Consider the following 19127-nt stretch of genomic DNA (forward strand, 5'->3'; position numbering starts at 1 on the left):
TTTTTTGCTTTCATGCAGTCTGCAAACACCACTCTGAATTGGATGTCTCAGGATGCTGGGCAACAACAAGGCGCAGAGCAATGATTGCTTTTAAAAAATAAAACTGGTTCTTATGGGACTTACCACCATGCTGTGACTCTGAGATATGCTTATAGAGAAGGAATTAAAAGGTAGCAGTGTGTGTGTGTGGTGTAGTACATGAGTTAGATGTTTGCCTTGCATGAAGGACTAGTACATTGGTTAGATGTTTGCCTTGGATGAAGGGGTAGTACATGGGTTAGTTAGATGCTTGCCTTGCAAAAAGCTGACACCTATTGCATCCCCAGCACTATATAGACCCTAAGTACCACTAGGCGTAATATTTGAGTGCAGTCAGGTGTGTCTCACTCCTCACTGCAAATATAGGAAGCATTGCAATGACTAAACAAAACAAGACGTTTTAAAACATGAAGCTTAAGAATGGGTGAAAATTAAAGAACCTAATCTAAGAAATGAGTTTTGAAACAATTATTATTATTATTATTATTTATTTTTATTTTTTTGGTTTTTGGGTCACACCCGGCAGCGCTCAGGTATTACTTCTGACTCTATGCTCAGAAATTGCTCCTGGCAGGCTCGGGTGACCATATGGATGCCGGAAAGAACCACCGTCCTTCTGCATGCAAGGCAAACTCACTACCTTCATGCTATCTCTCCGGCCCCCTTGAAACAATTATTACCTGTGAGACAAATTGTATAACTGTGTTTTTATACTAATCTACAAGCAGCTTTATGAAAATTCTGCTTTTTGGATTTTATAGCATCGGGTGTATTGTTTTTCTTACTGTCTGTTCATTTTCCTTTTTTGTAACATGTTGAGATATGCTGCTCAAGAAAGGATCTTAATGCTATTTTGGTGAAAATGTGCATGAATAATGCATAAAATTCAACAGCATAGACTGGCAAAATCAATAGATATGTCTTAAACTTGAATCTGGTTTTAGCACTTCTCAGCAGTCACAAGGAGTAGGTTTCTATGTCTTTTTTAAGTAAAAGCTATCAAAATGGAAAGTGAGGATACAATGATTTTGCTTTAATAAGGACAAAAAAATCACAAACAGTAATGACTTATGCCAAATAAAATTTAGACCAATAACTACAACAGGTAATAGTTGAGGAAAAGTAACAGTACCTTTCTTAATCCTTGCTTTCTGCGGAGAGTGGATTGATGACAATGGTCACTGTTGTTGCTGAGGATGCAGAGTGTATCTCAGCCTTTAGTGGTACACTGAGCACTCTAGATTATTTCTTCCTACAGTTTGTTTTTAATGTGACTCTACATTTCTTTTCTTTTTTTATTTTTTTTGGGGGAGGGGGGGACACACCTGGTGGTGCTCAGGGATTATATTTCTGGCACTGTACGCAGGAATCACTCCTGGACAGCTCAGAGGACCATATGGATGTCAAGGATTGAATGCAGGTGGGCCATGTGCTAGTCAAGCACTGTACCCACTGTGCTATCACTCTGGCTCCAACTCTACATTTCTTATTTGAAAATTTTATGTATCTTTTCTCTAGCTTGGACTGATCTAGTACTTGGCGATTTTACTAATCTTTGTGTTTCTAAGACTTACTTTTCTCTAGTCACCCATTTTCTGGCAATTAGCCAAAATCTCTCATTTTTTGCCCACTTTTTTTGGTTAGCTTTGTGTATTTTATCCTTATCTCCCAAACAGCACTACATGTGTTTAGGATAAGGACTTTTTCTTTAATTTACTAGTATTTTCTCTGTTGCCTAATACAAAACAGACTAAGTACAATGAAATGAGTACCATAAAATATGCCTTACCAAATGCCTTCTATTGTATAGTTATGGTAAGGAAAAAATTTAAATGGTGACTGAGGTTCTTTCTTGTTCTTGTTTTATATTTCTTAATTAAATTTTTTCCCTTAGATTGAGAATTAGCTTAGCTGTTGAGAGCTTGCCCTACATGTGTGAGTCCTGGGGTTTGATCCCTAGCACAGAGGGAATTTTTTTTTTTTTTGAATTTTTTTTTTTTATCATTCAATAGCTCTTATAATGCATATAACAGAGGTGGGCTTTGTGTATTACAGGTAGACATTTGGTGAAAGCAATTTATCCTCTAGATTTGGGGTTGTTCTTCTGTGTTCATAATTTTCCAAAATGTGTTTTATTGACTGCTTTAATGTCTTTTAAATATTTAATGACAAACCATAAACAGTTTGTAATGTCTTTGGTATTGGATTTAGAGAGGATTTCATTAGTTATTTTGTATTTTTTTGAACATTACTTCATGCCAGATTCTGTCCAGTGATAACCAAGATAAATTGAACCCAGTTCCTGAACTCAAGGGGTAGGTGTTTAGTTTAGGAGAAGAGACTAACTTGTGGGAAGATTGTTCTTGCACCCTGAAGCACCTTGGGCTTCAACCTGCCAGTTTCTATCATCCCAACACTCACCTTAGTCATCAGCTTTCTCTGTAACTTTGTCTATGCTATCATCTTAGTTCCTTCATCTGCAGTCTGCCTTCTTCCTGTCTTTTAGCCATATTTCTTACACCACATCAGTATATATATTTTTTATAGCTTTTCATTCCATTCGCATTTCCACTGCCATGGTGTCTAGGCTAAGATTGCCTGAGGTACTCCATGATTTTTTCTTTATCAGTTTCTTCCTGCATTGTCCTTTATAACCTCAGCAAAATCAGGTTGCATCATTCTTCTGTTTGAAACTCACGTAATGAGAGAGGCCCTTTACTGTCCAACAAACCTACCACAGTATTTTAATCTTTTTTTTTTTTTTGCATGCTTATGTAAAACTTACCTCCCCTAAGATTTCTAATCTCTTCTCCATCCTGTTACATCTGATGATACTATGTATGTGACTGAGAATCTGCTTAGGTTTTGAATTATCAAGGCCACCAACACAGACTGTCCTGCCTTTTCTGCATCATACTGATAAATGTTAATTATGTTCTGGGCTGGAGAGATAGCATGGAGGTAGGGCGTTTGCCTTCCATGCAGAAGGTTGGTGGTTTGAATCCTGGCGTCCCATATGGTCCCCTGAGTCCGCCAAGAGTGATTTCTGAGCATACAGCCAGGAGTAACCCCTGAGTGCTGCCAAAAACCAAAAACCAAAAAAAAAAAAAATTATGTTCTTAGTGGAAGCTAACCCTCCATTTGTGCCTAGGATTCTCCCCTCTTTGGACCAACATGATGATGTTACTTCTTTTCTCTTCCAGATAGTAATTATTTGATCAAAAGTTTTATTTTTCTATTTATTTCTTTTGCTTCCAGAGTATACACTGATGAAGCATCAAGATTACGTTGTCAGGTGCTCAGCAGGTCACACACTTCACTAGCAGTGCGTATAGTGAAGAGGTGGTCACATCTTTGATCTTAGTATACTAACAGTTGCTCTGGAGTGATGACAAATGCCAGTGTCACTGGATCATGTTTAGTATGTGGGGAAGTGCCAGGACCAGAACAAATACCCTTATGCATGCAAGGTTATCAGTCTACCACTGAACCACACTTCTGGCTCTTCAGTTGTTACATTTACCCAACAATTGTTTATAATTTGAAAATGTTTTGGGGAACTGCAGAAATAGGAAAAGAGTTGAGATTCATATGCTTTCACATAGCTGACCCTGGCTTAATCTCTTAACCTCAAATATGATCCCCCAAGCACATATGGGAGTTACTCAACCTTCTCCACCTCCTCCAAACAAAAAATAAATTTAAGAAATTGTTGTGTTTTGGGGACCAGAAAGATAGCATGGAGGTAAGGCATTTGCCCTGCATGCAGAAGGATGGTGGTTTGAATCCTGGCATCTCATATGGTCCCCTGCTCCTGCCAGGAGTGATTTCTGAGCATAGAGCCAGGAATAACTCCTGAGCACTGCCGGGTATGACCCAAAACACAAAAACCAAAAAAAATTGTTGTGTTTTATAAAGATGCTTTAGATCCCACATCAATCTATTTTTCTCTTTTGTCGAACACCCTTTGTTTATGCTCACTATTATACTGCAGTGATTCTTAACTAGGTAATTGTAGTTCATGTGTCCCCTAATTAAACTATTTTTTTTCCAGTTCTTAATGTTCTTGACAGTTCAACAGCACTTAAAGTTGTAAAGTTTGTAGATAACTCCTTTATAGAACACTTTCTATATTTGGATTCCAGAATATCACTCTAGTTTGATTTTCTCAGCTTCCTATTATAAAACGTTTTTGGGGCCGGGCGGTGACGCTAGGGGTAAGTTGCCTGCCTTGCCTGTGCTAGCCTTGGACGGACCGCGGTTTGATCTCCCGGTGTCCCATATGGTCCCCCAAGCCAGGAGCAACTTCTGAGCACATAGCCAGGAGTAACCCCTGAGCGTTACCGGGTGTGGCCCAAAAACCAACCAACCAACCAAACAAACAACATTTTTGGTTTTTTGGGGGGAGGGCCACACCCATTGGTGCTCAGAGGCCACTCCTGGCTCTGCGCTCAGAAATCGCCCCTGGCAGGCTTGGGGGACCATTTGGGATGCCGAGAATCCTACCTGGTTTAGTCCTGGGTTGGCCACATACAAGGCAAATGCTCTAAAAGCTGTGCAATCGCGCAGGCCTCCAAAACATTTTTTTTTTTCATTTTAAATGTTTGATTTACAGTACTGTAGGTTTTTTACAAACTGTAGGTTTTTATGGTACTAGATTCCAACACCATACCTCTACCAGACTACCCACTTCTCTCTTCCACTCAAACCCCTCTTCCCATCCTACTTGCCTTGCATTCTTGTAGCATTAGATATTAGCACACCCTAGGGTGCAGGCATTGAACCTCTTTTCTTTTTACACTAACTCTGTAGGTTCTTTGTTATTAAAATGTAATCTGAGGACCCACATCAGCAACACCTGCAAGTTTATTGGGAATAAAGAATTGAGGGCTCTCTACTTGAACTAGAAAAAAGCATCAATCTTCTTCCAAATCATATGACCATAAGGATTTAGTTGCTTGAGCAATTTTTCCTTACATGATTTCATCTAAACCTATGCCTTTATGTGTTTCTAATATTCTGATAAATCTGTTTTTTATGCCTTTAGTTTCAGTCTTTCCCCAACTCCAGAATCCTATTCAATTATCTACTTGGCACAGTCACTTAAATTTCCAATACAATTTAAAAATCTTCAAGTATTATATAACTCTTGACATATATGCAAAAATTAATTCACTCGGTATGACTTTTATGGAAAGTCAATCATTTTAATTGCTTAATCTAAGTCTGAAACACTTTTATTGGTTATTACAAACTAATTACTTTTGGTTTTTCATTCATAATCAATCCATCAACATCTTCTGTCAGATCTATCTTCAAAGCAGAACAACGCGAGCACTCCTTTTTCTTTTGTTGCTACAATCCAGGCCTGTGAAATGGATTTTGGACTGATGGTCTTTAAGATTATGAAACTAGACTTTTGTTTGAAGCAATGTGATCCTTGTTACAGTGCCTATTGGCCAGATAACATCTCAATTATCTGTAAAGTTTAAAACTTAACACATCTGAAAGACATCCAATGTCTCTTCAGTACTGCAGGTTAAATCAAAATCTGGTGTCTGCACTAGTTTAAAGCTTTCTTTCTGGGCTGGGGATTTGGTTCAAAGGGCTGGAGCATCTGTTTTGCATATTTGAGCCCTGAGTTTGATCCCTGGCACTGTAAGGTCTCTTGATCTTTTCCTTCTCACAATCTCTCTAACTGTGCTAATTAATCTTGAACACACACCTTGTTCTTTCAGAGTTTGGACCTGTTTACTGTGATCCAGTCTGTTCTACTGGTGACTCATACTTTAATGTGGTTTAATTAACACAAATTACAATACTAGTCTCAAATATTAAAAACCCGGTATCTCTTTGCCTGCCTCAAATTCTTATTTCTTCACCAATACAACTGGAATGTCATTTGGTTGGAAATTTATCTTGCCTCCTCCACAAGTATCTTCTTCTGTTGTCACCAATACTTAGTATAATGTTTGTTTCCTTGTGTGTCTCTGCTGGATTGGGTTTTGGACAATTGGAGGGTCCCAGCCTTATGGCTTTGATCTTTTTTAATAGTTGCAGCAGTTGAACCTTTACTTTGGATATGGAGGTACTTGGTAAACATTGCTTCATTAAATTCAAGTTACATAAAACACTTGTATTATTTGATAATTGGTTTTTACTTCTAGAGTAATTTTCTTCATCTGGAACAAATTCGTGCATGCCTGCCTTTTAGAAGAGAATGTTCAAAGTTTCAAGAAGAAAATTGGGGGGCCCCTGATTTACAGATACAAAATAGATACAAGGTTCTTAGTAGCATGCTTTCTACTCTGTATATAATTCTTCATCTGCAGATACTCATACAGATTTTGAAAGATGTGGAAAACAGAAGATTTAGATGCTTGGGAACAATCCAATACTTCCAAGAAACTGTCATAGGCAACACTGTTCCAGTTGGCTCAATTTCACCTTTGACATCACTTGGAAATGATATGTGCAGAATGTCAAACTCTCATTTGCTATTTGCCAAGATAATTTCAATCTTTTGTCAGCACCTCAGTAGATTGTTATAGCAGCCTCTGGCATCGTCACTCTTCGGAGCTCATGCTCATGCTCAGTTTAAAAGTCACTTGAAATGCAGATTTCAATGATTTCCTGTGTATACTTCAGATTTACTTTATTAGTTTTGAGTGTTGCCTAATTTTTGCCTTACAGTTAATTGAAAGTTTGGCACTGATATTCTAATTTTGGGCTCTCTTGGGAATTGTTAGAACAAGCTTAAAGCATGGAGTGCCATAAAAGTAATAGACAGCAAATTCTGTGTATCTCCCCAATGTTTCTTGTTGTCTTTAGTAACTGGGAACAGGATTCTTTGGACATTGGCCACATCCCTCTAAATCTTATTTCTTTGTAGTCTTTGTTCTCAAGTGAGTCTTCAAAAGTCTTTTATAAATTGTTTACCAGGCTAATTTAAAAGAGTTGTTGCCTCATTTGTATTGTAAACCATATGACCTCTTCCTTTTAGACTTTTAATAGAAAAAAACCAATTGGGGTAGGGGCATTCATTCTAAAGTTTTTGCAATCTTATTGAGGTGTGCTTGACATAGAGAAAAGTGATGTATATTTAATGTATGACAAGGTGATGGTACCATTTTATTTATGTTAACACAGTTGTTGTCATTAGCTTTCATGCTGTTTGGATGAGAGAGGGATTGTGTTCAATCTGAAATGTGTTTAGAATAATTATAAGCCCTATTGGGAAGATCTTTAAGGATCTGGGCCATGAGAGATTTGTCACAATGAAACAAACTTTAAGGGCTGGGCATTTTGCTCAGTGGTAGTGCATGTTCTCTGCATGTGTGAGATGTGAGTTTATTCCTCAGTACCATCAAGAAACTAATTTTCTCAAGAAACTCTTAAAATTGAAAAATTAAAAAAAAATGAAATATGTCAATTTTACTGAAAAATTAACTGGAAATTAAATACATCAGGCAAATAATCTGACTAACTTTAGTGCTTGTTTTAGGCTTTACCTTGTAAAATGCTATCTGTTTTTCAAAGTTTTATGCTAATTTTGTTTTTGTTTTTGTTTTTGGGCCACACCTGGCGGTGCTCAGGGGTTACTCCTGGCTATCTGCTCAGAAATAGCTCCCGGCAGGCACGGGAGACCATATGGGACACAGGGATCCGAACTAACCACCTTAGGTCCTGGATCGGCAGCTTGCAAGGCAAATGCCGCTGTGCTATCTCTCCGGGCCTGCTAATATTTTTATAACATAAAAGTATCATCACTTAAACTGCCTGGATACTTTTGGACATTAGAATAAGCAAACTCACATATTTTCTATTTCCCATCATGTCTCATTTCTCAGGGTAAGTAGAGTTTTTAATTGCTCACAAAAATGGATCGGTAAAATATCCTGAAAAACTTGAATAGCTTAGTGCAGAAATATAGATTGTTGTAAGGGCAGTCTACAGTTGACAACAAAAAGTAATGTGCGGCTACTTCGAAATCTTGCTAAGTATATTTTAATGAGTATTTATTTATTGCATTCAGAATTTTATCCATAGAAAGGTCAAGCAGTTTTCCTTCTGTGTGATTTTCTTTCTCATTTGGAAACATCTCCAAGCATTCATTACTCATTACTCAGAGACTGTTTGGGCCACTCCCAGTGATACTTAGCTAACCATGGTTCAATGCTAGATTTGATACAGATCAGGTCCACTGATGCTGGGCTGAGCTACACCCAGTGGTGCTTGGAGGACCATATGGAAGTCTGATATGGCTTGTTTTGTATGCTAGGCATGATTCTCAGACCATCTCCTACATCTTCTATGTGGTTTTCTTTCATCATTAGCACCAAAATGTAGTCTGTGCACCCCATATGGTGTACCTTTGTTTTGGGCCTAATAGGTTACTTGCTTATAAAGTTCTTGAGTTAGATGCTGGGGATGATGTATATGCAATAATAGGAATGATCTTAATCACACTGAACTTAAAAGTGGCAAAGCTAGCAAATTTTATTACCTAGACTTAAAAGGTAAAATCTATGTAAGTAACACTAAATTGCAGTTATGGTCAAGCTTATTTGATATTTTTATGTGTGGGCAAAATTGAAAAGCTTAAAGTTAAAGTAATGATCACCTCTAATATGAGACACTGAATCTGTCACTGACATTAATTTAGGAAGAGCCGATTACTTTCATGACAAGGCTTTATCTTGCTCAGAGACCCTCTATAGTGTATGGCCTCTTTGATAAATAATAAAACACATTTGAATTTTTAATTTATCTATCTAGGACTATGGGTTTCTGTATGAAACAGTTCTATACTGGATATGGTTAGATATGATTATGAAATACACCATCTATTAAGAATGGTTCTCAGTTACAGTGAAGTACAAACCATTTCACATTAAATATTAGACATTTCTCTTCTCATAGTATTGGCAGCAATTGACCTTTTATTTGTTAAGAAGCTGGAGAGATAGTACAGTGGGTAGGGCACTTCCCTTGTACATGACTGAACTGAGTTCAAACTCTGGCATCCCAGATGGTCTCCCAAAGTCCTGTCAGGAGTAATACCTGAATCAGAGATTAGAGTAAACCCTAAACATTGAAAGATATAATACAAAACCAAAAGAAAAAGTGTAAGTGTCCTGGGCACCTTGCTGGGGCATCAATTCTGTGGATTTAAACATTACTGTAAGTATGTTACCAAAAATATTTACAAATTTAAAATAAGTAAAAAGGACCAGAGTGATAGACAACTGGTAGGGTATTTTCCTTGCACATGGTTTGATCCCCAGTATCCCATATGATTCCTTGAGCCTGCTAGGAGTGATTTCTGAGTGCAGAGCCAAGATAGCCCCTGAGTCCTGCCAGGTGTAGCCCAAAAGCCAAAATAAGATAATAAAATAAAATAAAAGTTTTTTTTAAAGTCTCATAGGCACCATAAATCTTAATATAAGTTAGATAATTGATCATGATTCTTCCTTTGCCTTTAAAATATACAACAACTTGTGGAGTAACATGGCATTCTACCCCATTCCTACCTTCATTTTTTAATTCTTTGTCCCATGGGCGCTTGCCCTTGATTTTTATGTTTTCATACATTCAGCTTCATGATGGACTCATGACCTTATATATAACCAGTCTCCCTAGAGCCCTCTCTTCAAGTCTTTGACTCTTGTCCAACCAAGTGTTTCATTCCTCCCAGCAGTGGATCATGCCGTTCTTTTCACTGGCTACAGTGTATGTCTCCTCCTTACCCAATTATCATTCCATGTCTGTAGAATAGCAGCCCTTGATGGGGCTGGATGGTGATGAGATGGATGGAGAGGCCTTTCTCTGCCAGCCCAGACCACGAGTCTACAACTGTCTCCAGCTGGCGGGTCTGAGGGTTCAGGTTAGCAGCGAAGAAATGCTCTATTACCAGGTCACACACTATGGTGGGGCACAATTATTGATTAGGGTATCAGTAACACAACACATGTCAGCTCTGTGCATCATCAGGCATATGTCTCTCTGGACAAACTGCCTTTCCTCTGTGGAAACTGGTTGCACCTTTTGTAGCGCTTTCCCTCTGCTGAAACTATTGTTAGTGGCTATGGTCATAGTGGGTATGTCACATAGGTACCACATCTGACTGCTCTTTGAATCTCACCTGACTGTGCACATGATAAAAAGAGCAACAAATTAGGCAGTGTCACTAATCTGACATGGTGGTTCTAGATTACCATGAGTCAAACAATGACCATTTAACTTGATACTCTGAAGATACTTGATGGCCTTTGTCAGAACCCTTCAGAGGAAGGAGAAAATATGGGGCTGAGGGGAAACAGTAGGGGAAATGGAGGAGATGAGTAAAGACTTGGCTTTGCTATCTGGTGACACAGCCCAAGGGTGAATAGAATGACATCATTTAGAAGATGTGGGTGGGGACAACACATGTGTTTTTAACACATGTGTCCATTGTGTTGAAAAAAATCTCTGCTTCATTGATCCTCTGTGAACTGCCTTTTCTCATTTGTAATTTACTGTAGGTATGCTTTTATGAAGAATATTTTTTAGGTAGACAACTTTATTATTATTTGTGTCTCTTAAATACCAAATATGTCATCCTGAGCATTTGCTTGAAGTTTTTATGACACCTACCATATTTTTTACTCTATAGATCAGGGGTCTCAAACTCACGGCCCGCGGGCCGCAAACTGCCCTCCGTACAACGTTTTGTGGCCCTGCCCTAGAGGAATCTTTTTTTGTTTTGTTTTGTTTTAGTTGTTTGGGTCACACCCCCCAATGTTCAAGGCTTACTACTGACTTTGCACTCAAGGATCACCCCGATTTTGCCTCCTGTGGCCCCCAGGTAAATTGAATTTGAGACCCCTGCATGCACCTGACCATAAGATGCACATAATTTTTAGATGCTCTCCTTCCCTGCACTCAGGCTTCTGCTCCAGGTGGCATTTGCTCCATAAGATGCACTTTTGGGTAAGGGAAAAGTGTGTCTTATGGTATAAAAATATGGTAAATTATAAGGTATCTCAATGCATCTTATATGATAGAGTATGTTGTTTAACCCTTAAAATTCTTCATTTACTTAATTAAATTAATTTATTTTGATTTTGTTGCCACTTACAGTAGCACTCTAGGGTTACTCCTGGCACTGTGCTCAGAAATCACTCCTGGCAGGCTTGTGGTTGCCATATGGGATGCCAGGGATTGAACCTGGGTTGTGTGCAAGACAAACACCCAACCCATTGTACTATTGCTCTTGCCCCACAATTCTTCATTTCTTTAAAACACAAAACAGATTTGAAAACACAGAAGTGAAAGTCACTCCTGTTGGTAACAATGCCACAAGTTTCATATTATAAATGTATATGTATATTTGATTTTTGAACCATACTTGGTGGTTCAGGGCTTCTGGCTTTGTCCTCATTGTGATGGCGAATCACACCTTCACACCTAGAAGTCCTCAGGCAAAACTTCTGTGGTGCTGTTTATCAAACCTGGGTTGGTTGTATGCAGACATACTTTTCCCACTATACTAATGCTCTGGCCCTTGACTATTGCACTATGGCTCTTTGAGTGGTCTTTAGTTTTTAAAATAAAAGATCATGACCACTTATCAGAATTGATCATGTAAAATAAATCTATTCAAATGTATTTAATAGAATCTATATTTTCAAAATTTTCCAGTATGTAGAATTATAGCAAATAAAAATGCCTTTCCAAGAATTAAAAATCTTTCTGCAGGTAACTTGTATTCTTCATAGGGCCCAGGGGTCAGAGTACAGGGTGTACTGTTCAACTAACAGTTTTCTGCTCTAAGAGTTGTTGCTAATCAACCCTCGCGTAATAAAAATTGAGGTCTTGTGATTTTTAGCTAAATTGTATAGAGTCATAGAGGAATAGAAAAACACTGAAAATTCTAGTTTTCTGAATAATTTAGGTCTTGTCCCAGCTAAACAGATGGTAGATGAATTTACTTAAGGGAGTTTGCATGCATGGGCATAAAGTGCTTCCCAGAGGTGACAGGAGGCATGTTCTGAGTAACTTTGCATTTACATTTTAATAAAAATAATATTTATGAAGGTTGAGTGCTACTTTGAGCAGAAATATGTAAAGCTGCATTTCTAACATGGTCCTCCTGGGCCATCGTGAAGATTAGATAAGAGTGGTCCACAGCATGAAATTACTGAGTCAATGAGTAACATGGAGCCATAGAAAGGAAGTATTGTTAGAAGGGGTCACAGTCAGAACCAGACTGAGAAACACTGGTTTAGAGCAGCATTTTTCTTTCTTTTTTTTTTTTTTTTGGTTTTTGGGCCACACCCGGCGGTGCTCAGGGGTTACTCCTGGCTGTCTGCTCAGAAATAGCTCCTGGCAGGCACGGGGGACCATATGGGACTCCGGGATTCGAACCAACCACCTTCCGTCCTGGATCGGCTGCTTGCAAGGCAAACGCCGCTGTGCTATCTCTCCGGGCCCTAGAGCAGCATTTTTCAACCACTGTGCGATGGCACACTAGGGTGCCGTGAGATATTATCTGATGTGCCATGGGAAAAATTCCAATTTCATCTGTAACATGTGGCTTCGACTCACAAATAGACCAGTCATTAGATTATTTCATAATAAAGTAATTATAAAATAATTTCTTTGTGTTTGATTCCTATTCAAGAGAATTACTTTATATATAGTCAACATAGGCACAGAGTTAAATTTTTTTAACATTTTCTTTTTTTTTTTTTTTTTTTAACATTTTCTAATTGTGGTGTGCCTCATGATTTTTTTTCATGGTAAAAAGTGTGCCTTTGCACAAAAAGGTTGAAAAACACTGGTTTAGAGTAATTAACATTGTGGTGGCAGTGCATATGCATACCATCTTGAATGTGGCTTGTTGGTGCAGGCTTCAATGTGTTAACAAGGAGTCAGAGAACCTAAATTCAAACCTGTTTTGCTCATTTCACCAACTATTAGTCTCACAAACACACATGTTAACCCCAGGTTGTGCTTCACTTTCCTGGCACTGTGGGAATGCTGACCGACCGGACCTTAAGGAAGGGTACAAATGTGACTGAAAACAAATGTAGTTCCTGGGCAGACGTTTTCTTATTCCCAGACAGATGGAAGACTCCATTCTGAATATAGTTATTTGGGAAGGTATAATTTCTAACTTAAAAATGCTTGCTTGATAATTGATTTTATTTGGGGGGGCCAGGGATTTGGGAACACATCCAGTGATGCTCAGGGGTTACTCCTGGGCTATGCATTCAGAAATAGCTCCAGGCTTGGGGGGTCCATATGGAATGCCGAGGGATCGAATCACGGTTCTGGGTCATCCACGTGTAAGGCAAATGCCCTACCACTGCGCCATCTCCAGCCCTTGATAATCGAATTTTATATGGACACTTTAGGTATTAGCTCTCGAGAACTTAGTAGCAAAACTATTTAAGTTTTTTAGAAGTAGTTTTAAAAATTTCCTTGCCTCTGTTTATTTGGTTCTTTAGCTGTTTTTTGTTTGCTTGTTTTTGGGCCACACCTGGTGGTGTTAAGGGTTTACTCTTGGCTCTGCACTAATGAATCACTCCTTGCAGGTGGGGGATGCTTGGATTAAACCGAGGTTGGCCATATGCAAGCCAACTGCCCTACCAGCTTTACTATTTCTCTGGCTCTTCTTCTGAGCCTGTTATATTGGATACTTTTAAAATCTTACACAGTTGCAGCCAATATAGCATTTTCTTTATAAGCAAGTACTATCACGTTTTTTTTTTTTGGATACATTTACTTAATATTCTTTGAGAGTAAAGATCTTTATTTTTTTTGGAAAATTTTTATACTGTACCAGAGGTTTCTCATGCATAAAATTTCCTCTTCCTACCACCTACCGCCCTCTCTCAAGGACTCCCAAATCCCTTCTTCTACCTCTCCCAATTAAATTTTGTGGTTCAGTTTTTTTATTATGTTACCTTTGAGTCTTTGTTGTTACATTGCTATGTATATTTGAGTCCGGCTTCTGAGAGATATCATTCTGTATCTATCCTTTTTATGGAAAGATTATTTTTGGTGGTATAGTAGGAGGAGCCTTTATACAAATTTTCCTTTCTCTTTTGGTACCAGGGATCAAACTCAGTTGTCAATGCATGCAAGGCCAGTAAGCCACAGCTGCACAACATGCCTGGCTCTGATTACAGTTTTTGTGGGGGAAGGTCGGAGAGGGGGGTCGGCCACACCCAGCTGTGCTCAGAGCTCACTGCTGGCTGGCTCTGTGCTTAGGGATCACTTCTGGCAGGGTTGGGGCAAGTGGGGGCGGGGGTGTTTCTATATGGGATGTCAGAGATGGAACCTGAGTTGGCCATATGCTGCCTTACAGCACCCTATCCACTGCACCGTCTCTCCAGTCTCTGATTTCTGTTTCTTAAAAGTTTAAGATGGTGTTTTTCAAGTGGGAGCCCTGGATTTGATCCTGACACTAAATGATCCCCTAAACACTGCTGGAAGTGATCCCTGAGCTCACCAAGTGTGCCCTCTCTGCCTCACACCTACAAGAGAGAAAAAAAAAAAGGAAAAGAAGAAAAAGAAAAGCAAATGAAATCCAGTTGTCATTGAGATCCCTTTCAGTGTGTAAACTTTAAAATTAAGTTATAATAAAACTACGTATTTCATAACTCCACTTTAGTTATATTATATAGTAGCTTTACTGTAGTCCTCCAGAATCCACAAGGAAGTAGTTAACGGATGGATTGTTGAAGGAAGGACAAAGTAGGCTGCTTAAGTTTCAAAGCCTGATGCATTAAAGGAGATATCCATTGTTACTCAGGCCTCACACAAAAGTTCAAGCCTTTGACTATGAAACTGCTCTTCCACAGATTCCGAATCTGAACGGTCCCTGAGTCGATTGGAAGCAGTTACAGCATACTCTGTCGAAGAGGAAAAAGAGCATTTGAGCGGGAGAAGACTCAGAATGTCTGAAGAAAAAGATTGTGGTGGTGGAGATGCTCTTTCTAATGGCATCAAAAAGCACAGGTATGAGAGCTATTGGTAGTGGTCATTGCTGCTTTTTATTATAAAGTGCTTTTTGCTTTGTAAAGAAAGGTATATCTTCACTAGTTTTTTTTTTTCTCCAAACTTCTGTATTGGATATTTATATAGCTATATCACCTTAGAGTATATACTTCAGGTACTTATCCCCTTGGAGAAGAACATCATTAACAATTGTAGGAACAAGGCAAAAATACTTGGTTTTAGCAACCCTGGTTTTTAGGGGAACATAAATCCGTTCGTTGAGGATTTAGAAAGCTTTTCTTATCCACCTCTTGAAATTGATGCTGTTTTTCTTTTTTCATCATACATCTTTTATGAATCTGCCTCCCAATGCTATTTTAGTTTCTAGTCATTCGATCTTCTTGGTGGTTTTATTAAGAGCACATGGTAATATTGCCTGCCTGTTGATGCAATTTAGTTACATTCAGACAAAGACTTTTATTAAGACCCAGGGTTTGTTGAACATAGTCATTTTGTACTGTCTAATAGCATTAGTATCTTTTTATTCCCTTGATGATTCTGTCTTAGAGATTGTCCCAAATTAATGAGACGTAACAGACACTGGCCTTCTCTGGTTTCAGCCCAAGTTTAATGATATGGTGCCAGTACACATGCTAGTACTCACAGAGGAAAATACTTTAATCAACAAGTATATTCCTTTGTTGACATTAAAAAGCACATTTGGAGTAAGAAATTATGGCCAGTTATATTTTATAGGATCTTATTTTTTAGCAATTGTAGATAATATAACTTAATTTGCCGTGATGATCACAGGTGATCACAATACTTATTTTTTGTGAAAGAAATGCTTATCACTTCTAGAGTATGTAGTTCAAACTATAACAAATATCTGTTTATACTTATTTTGGAAAGATCAGTGAGTTTTTTAGGTAAGTAGATAAAACTAGCTTTGTTTGGTCTAAATGAAGTGTAATCTCTAAATTGTATTGTTGTTAACTTTTGACGAGCATCTCATCTCTCCTGAGTCTCTTCAGTAGACTAGTAGGCTGGTACTCACAGTGATTCCAAAGCTAAACTCTGTGTAAACTCTGACTTTCTTATAAGAAAGCTGGCAAGATTTCCAGTCTCTAATGAGATGATAACCCATACAACAGACCTCTCCAGGGAGAGCACAAACATTTAAGAAGCATACAAATGGCCAATAAAATTGTTATCAGGAAAACAATACTCTGCATCTGGGAGTGGAGAGGAATTTATATACTACTTTGCAGTCTTGAGAGTTCTTCTTTATGTGCTGTAATTGTAACAATAGTTACTTTACCTCCACAGAAAGAGATCCTATTCTATTATATATTCTCAATTATGACTTAATCAAACCCAGAATATTGCTGAGGAAAATTAAGATAAAGTTGTTCGGGCCCGGAGAGATAGCACAGCGGCGTTTGCCTTGCAAGCAGCCAATCCAGGACCAAAGGTGGTTGGTTCGAATCCCGGTGTCCCATATGGTCCCCCGTGCCTGCCAGGAGCTATTTCTGAGCAGACAGCCAGGAGTAACCCCTGAGCACTGCCGGGGTGTGGCCCAAAAACAAAACAAAAAAAAAAAGATAAAGTTGTTCCAAAAATGCAATCTAGGTAGGCTATTAAGAAGACAAAAAATGGGCCTGGAGAGATAGCACAGCCGCGTTTGCCTTGCAAGCAGCCGATCCAGGACCAAAGGTGGTTGGTTTGAATCCCGGCGTCCCATATGGTCCCCCGTGCCTGCCAGGAGCTATTTCTGAGCAGACAGCCAGGAGTAACCCCTGAGCACCACCGGGTGTGGCCCAAAAACCAAAAAAAAAAAAAAAGACAAAAAAGAAATTCTACAACCTAAGACCAAAGTTAAAAGAAAAGTCAAACAAATAAAACAAGATGCTATATACTCAACCTATAAATAAAGAAAACAGTTATTTCAAGAAAGAGGACAATTTAGGAAATAGTCAGCGGTCAAGTATGTAAGGACATGATTACTTGATTACTTGTTGGAACAGTTCTTTTTTAAAAACCTATTTTTCTCCCATAAAGTTTTTTGGTCAGATAAATAAAAAATACCAGGCTTAATTTAATTTTTTATTTTATATTTATTTGAAATATAATTGATTCATTTTAGGTATATGCCATAATAATTTGATATATGTACAGTGATATTATAATGAGATTGCATATTAAATTAAAATTAATATCCTTTTCCATATATAATTATAAATATTTTAAAGGTTTTTTTATATCTACTCTCTTAGTAACCTAAAAATATGTAAGACAATATTAGTGTAATCATCATGCTTTATTTTAGAATTAACCAAATTTGGTTCTTCAGATTTCATTTGCTTATATCTTAAATTATGTACAGATTAGGGCAATTATCTACATTAACAATAGGTAGTTATCCTTATAGAATTTAGGATTATAGGTCCCGGAGAGATAGCACAACGGTGTTTGCCTTGCAAGCAGCCCATCCAGGACCAAAGGTGGTTGGTTCGAATCCCGGTGTCCCATATGGTCCCTCGTGCCTGCCAGGAGCTATTTCTGAGCAGACAGCCAGGAGTAACCCCTGAGCACCGCCGGGTGTGGCCCAAAAACCAAAAACCAAAAAAAAAAGAATTTAGGATTATAGTAATTTTTGTTATATTTTAGAAAAGCCAATGTATTCTGTTAGGGTGTCAAACTGAAATTTGTATAAAATTTTCTGTTTAATCTTTAAATGTCATATAAATGTGTATGTGGCCTTATATATTTCTGTTTCCTTTAATGTTCAAGAAAAATCTATTTAACTCTCCCATAAAAATATTACATTTTCCCCATCCTCCATGCCATCACTTATCCATCTGGGATATACTCACTTGAATTGAGGAAGGGGAACTGTAGGGTGAATATAAACAGCAGTGCATATTTCAAAATAAAAAACAAGGGACCTCTGAGATAATACCTTAGGTGTTATTATATCCCTAACTCGTTTCCAGTAAACTAGAAGGGTGTTCAACCATATTTTTTTAGCCATGGAGCCATTTGTGCTACAGATAATAATTATGGAAATGATTAAAATCACATCCATGTTGAAGACTGAAGAGACTCCTCATCTCTTCTCCCCAGTTGCAACTTCATTGGAAATTACCACAACTGCTTCATTTCCATATCTGTTAAAATATTTAAACTTTACTTCTTGTACTGTGTATGCCAGAAGCATTATGTTCTTCCCCACAGTGACATAATAAATCACACCCCAAACTCTGTTCTGCTCCTATTGTGTCAGTATATACAGAGTTCCTAGCTGAGTGCCTGCCTCGTAGGAGGCACTTAAGTAGACCTGTATGTTCTCTTCACTCCCTCTATCCCCCAAAGATGGTGATTTGCTTTGCTTTGAATAGCCTTACCTACTTGTTTCCTTTTCTGTCAGCTATCAGGATAACATCAAGTGATACCTCTTGAAAAGCTCTGACCCAGCAAAATAGGAACTATAAGGCATATTCCACAAGAATGTAAAATAAGGCATGCCAAACTAATTGAATAAATATCTACCATAATAAAAATATTGTGTGGTGGATGTTAGATTCATCCTATGTGGTAATTTGCTAACCAAATAATTTTTCTGTTAGCTAAGTAGGTAGCTTAAACCTCTTAAGAGTTTGTGCTGGGGGCCGGGCGGTGGCGCTCGAGGTAAGGTGCCTGCCTTACCTGCGCTAGCCTAGGAGACGGACCGGACCGCGGTTCGAGCCTAGGAGACGGACCGCGGTTCGATCCCCCGGCGTCCCATATGGTCCCCCAAGCCAGGAGCGACTTCTGAGCGCATAGCCAGGAGTAACCCCTGAGCGTCACCGGGTGTGGCCCAAAAACCAAAAAAAAAAAAAAAAAAAAAAAAAAAAAAGAGTTTGTGCTGGGCCCGGAGAGATAGCACAGTGGTGTTTGCCTTGCAAGCAGCCGATCTAGGACCAAAGGTGGTTGGTTCGAATCCTGTTGTCCCATATGGTCCCCCTGCCTGCCAGGAGCTATTTCTGAGCAGACAGCCAGGAGTAACCCCTGAGCATCGCTGGGTGTGGCCCAAAAACCAAAAAAAAAAAAAAAAGAGT

The 19127-nt window shown here is 38.5% G+C and overlaps 1 protein-coding gene across 6 annotated transcripts in view; it reads left to right on the forward strand.

The window, feature by feature from the left end:
* The window catches only part of OSBPL1A (oxysterol binding protein like 1A), a 455856-nt gene that overhangs the window by 374430 nt on the left and 62299 nt on the right, over positions 1-19127 (forward strand). For all 6 annotated transcript variants that reach the window (XM_049770017.1, XM_049770012.1, XM_049770013.1 and 3 more), the window contains one exon: positions 14892-15048. In XM_049770017.1, the coding sequence (XP_049625974.1) occupies positions 14987-15048 (62 nt within the window). In that variant the 5' untranslated portion in view covers positions 14892-14986. The remainder of the gene's footprint in view (positions 1-14891; positions 15049-19127) is intronic.

This window comes from Suncus etruscus, chromosome 3, assembly GCF_024139225.1.
Source record: "Suncus etruscus isolate mSunEtr1 chromosome 3, mSunEtr1.pri.cur, whole genome shotgun sequence".
In the NCBI taxonomy this organism is placed as follows: domain Eukaryota; kingdom Metazoa; phylum Chordata; class Mammalia; order Eulipotyphla; family Soricidae; genus Suncus; species Suncus etruscus.